Source organism: Oncorhynchus masou, chromosome 25 (genome assembly GCF_036934945.1).
Source record: "Oncorhynchus masou masou isolate Uvic2021 chromosome 25, UVic_Omas_1.1, whole genome shotgun sequence".
Lineage (NCBI taxonomy): Eukaryota > Metazoa > Chordata > Actinopteri > Salmoniformes > Salmonidae > Oncorhynchus > Oncorhynchus masou.
Window position 1 is genome coordinate 37306296 of NC_088236.1, and position 3702 is coordinate 37309997.

The 3702-nt window shown below is 44.5% G+C and overlaps 1 protein-coding gene across 1 annotated transcript; it reads left to right on the plus strand.

The window, feature by feature from the left end:
* Window positions 1-305: 305 nt before the first annotated feature.
* Window positions 306-3091, plus strand: LOC135514258 (tubulin beta-1 chain). Its single transcript, XM_064937615.1, has 4 exons — window positions 306-450; window positions 1434-1542; window positions 1655-1765; window positions 1871-3091. The coding sequence occupies exons 1-4, from the start codon at window positions 394-396 to the stop codon at window positions 2929-2931; spliced, it is 1338 nt and encodes a 445-aa protein (XP_064793687.1). The 5' UTR covers window positions 306-393; the 3' UTR covers window positions 2932-3091.
* Window positions 3092-3702: the final 611 nt, after the last annotated feature.

A 3702-nucleotide genomic window follows, 5' to 3' on the forward strand; every position in this document is an offset into this window, starting at 1 on the left:
GTCTCTCTTAATCATGTAATCTGTGCGGTTTATTGGACAAAATATAGTTAGAATTTATAGTTTAAAAGGAGATAAGATTTTCGCCGGCATAAAGGAAGTAGGATCTATCTTCAAGATTATGTGAGAATCACACGTTTGCGTTCAGTTTGAATGACAGAAAGAACAGGCCAACGAAACTCATTCTTTATGAATATGATTGGTGTAGAAGTGTGTCAATAACTGGGTCTGATAAGCATTAGCCAATAAATGTTTCAGATTTGGTGACATGGAATTTAAGGGGAGGGCACAAAGTTCTTCTTATATAGTGTGGGAGCACATTCTCTCAGCGCAGTCTAAGAAGGGACAGAACTGGTTTTTAATTCGCATAAGAGTTGTTCTACAGTCAAAGTAAAAATGAGGGAAATTGTGCATCTTCAGGCTGGACAGTGTGGAAACCAGATCGGAGCTAAGGTTTGTACATTTTTATTTTTTTTATTTATTAATTTGGTGCAACTCGTGCGATAAATAGGCGTGTGTAAAATCGCCTGTTCTTTGTATGTGTCCAGTTAACCCCACCCAAAGAATTGTATTGTTAATGAAAATTACTGTTAATTATATTCCTAACCTATTGATTGGTTTGTTTGTTGTGTACAAATGAAAAGAGCTTTGGTGTTATTTATGCACTGCTGTATATTTTTATTCGTCCGGTTTTATTTGGTCTCGAAATTAATCTTGACACTGTATTAGCGAGGAAGTCAATACACATGAGAATGGTTATTAAGAAATTTCATTTTTTAAACATTTGTATTAACGATATCAAAATGATCGATTTAAATATGAATATACGTGGGCCTATGGATTACCATAATTTACCGACGTACTGCAATGCGCAAAATGGGAAGTAGTTCGGATGCCAAATAACATGGCCATATTACAACTAATCGATCCAGTAGTGAATACAATTCGGTTGTCTTAATATACATAAGAATTCTTACCCTCCAAAAAAGGAAAGAATTTGACATTTGTTCAACGATACATTATGGCCTACACTTTTTTTCGATTCATTGAGCGCGTGCCCCGCCCGGTCTTTCTGGCGGATGTGGGCTGCGTTTCAGCAAGTGACGTATTTGAGAATTTCAAACCCACAACTGGTGCGTTTCAGCCAATCGGGGGTCACGCCGCGCGCGCGGAATTGTATAGGCGGGAGGTTTTCATTTCAGATGCCGAACTCAAAAACGTGTGTAGGCCAATCTAACGTTAAATGCAATAAAGTAGATTTGATCCAACGAGGTGATCAAATGAGAATATTGAACCAATGTAATAATGGCATAGGCCTACCAGTGTAATGTTATTTATTGTTTACATGCATTTGATGGATGGTTTCCACTTTGAATGGCATATTAGCTTAGCTAATATTGTTCGCTCTAGACTTAAACCTAATGCTCCTCTTGCAGTTCTGGGAGGTGATCAGTGACGAGCATGGCATTGACCCAACTGGTACATACCATGGGGACAGTGACCTCCAGCTAGATAGGATTAACGTGTACTACAATGAAGCCTCAGGTAAGCCTTGTTTGTCTAATTTATTACCACATTCATTACGTTCTGTTATACTTCTCAATTGAATATATGTGTGGTTCTGCCATTTACCTTTCTTTGCCTCATGGTTGTCTAGGTGGTAAATACGTGCCCCGCGCTGTGCTTGTCGACTTGGAGCCAGGGACCATGGACTCTGTGAGATCCGGACCCTTCGGCCAGATCTTCAGACCCGACAACTTTGTGTTTGGTAGGTCCCTATGCTTCTTATTTTACTTTTTGAATATGATGCAAGATACAGTAGATGATGTCACCAAAGAAAGGAGAGATGATTTACACATCTCTTATTTTGCAGGCCAGAGTGGTGCTGGAAACAACTGGGCCAAGGGCCATTACACAGAGGGGGCAGAGCTGGTGGACTCAGTCCTGGATGTGGTGAGGAAGGAGGCAGAGAGCTGTGACTGTCTGCAGGGCTTCCAGCTCACCCACTCCCTGGGAGGTGGAACTGGCTCTGGCATGGGCACCCTGCTCATCAGCAAGATCCGTGAAGAGTACCCCGACCGCATCATGAACACCTTCAGCGTGGTGCCCTCACCCAAAGTATCAGACACTGTGGTGGAGCCCTACAATGCCACCCTGTCAGTCCACCAGCTAGTGGAGAACACTGACGAGACCTTCTGTATTGACAACGAGGCTCTCTACGACATCTGCTTCCGTACCCTGAAACTCACTACTCCCTCCTATGGTGACCTCAACCACCTGGTGTCGGCCACAATGAGCGGCGTCACAACCTGCCTGCGGTTCCCAGGACAGCTGAATGCTGACCTCCGCAAGCTGGCAGTCAACATGGTGCCCTTCCCCCGCCTCCACTTCTTCATGCCCGGATTTGCCCCCCTCACAAGCCGGGGAAGCCAGCAGTACCGCTCCCTCACTGTTCCCGAGCTCACCCAGCAGATGTTCGACGCCAAGAACATGATGGCCGCCTGCGACCCCCGCCACGGACGCTACCTTACAGTGGCTGCCATCTTCCGCGGGCGAATGTCCATGAAGGAGGTAGACGAGCAGATGCTGAACGTGCAGAACAAGAACAGCAGCTACTTCGTTGAATGGATCCCCAACAATGTCAAGACCGCCGTCTGCGACATTCCCCCGCGTGGCCTCAAGATGGCCGCCACCTTCATTGGCAATAGCACAGCAATCCAGGAGCTATTCAAGCGTATCTCTGAGCAGTTCACAGCCATGTTCAGGCGTAAGGCTTTCCTCCATTGGTACACAGGTGAGGGTATGGACGAGATGGAGTTCACTGAGGCAGAGAGCAACATGAACGACCTGGTGTCTGAGTACCAGCAGTACCAGGACGCCACCGCTGAGGAGGAGGGAGAGTTTGAGGAGGAGGGAGAAGAGGAGCTGGCCTAAATGTTTGTGTAATTGTGCTCTTCCAAGCTGTGTTCACTGACATGTCAGTCTCAACCTTTCCAGTGTTCCATTCTCTGTCCATTTTTGTTTTGTCATCTCTGCTATTACTGTCATTTCTTGTCTGTACAGAAACATGTCAATAAAATTTCTTATGTTTAAAGTGCTGTTTCCCTTGCTTCAATGATTACTATTTTTCAATAATTAAAATACCCAATAATACACTTCTGCCATTCTCCAGTTATTCAACTAAGCATACAGTTTTTTTTTTAGTGGCAACAATCTACCTCTTTACGTGGTAACAATATGCATCATAAATTGGGTGGTTTGAGCACTGAGGGCTGATTGGCTGACAGCCTTGGAATATCAGACCATATTACCACTGGTATGATAAAACTTTCATTTTTACAGCTCTAATCATGTTAACCAGTTTATAACAGCAATAAGGCACCTCAGGGGTTTGTGGTATATAGCCGATATAGAACGGCTAAGGGCTGTATCCAAGCACTGCGTTGCGGCGTGCACAAGAACAGCCCTTAACCATGGTATATTGGCCATATACCCCCCCCCCCCCCCCGGCATTATTGCTTAAACAGTTTTATATATAAATGTAGAGCAGCTGGTCTGCTGGTATATTTATGAAACTCCATAATTGACATTCCTGTAGGCTTTCTGTACACCGTAAGATGACTGGCTACAGTGTTCCTGAGCACAGTCATGTGCTCAAAGATTTGTTTAGCCATGCCTCTGAAATCTTAGCAAGCTAAGCTCATG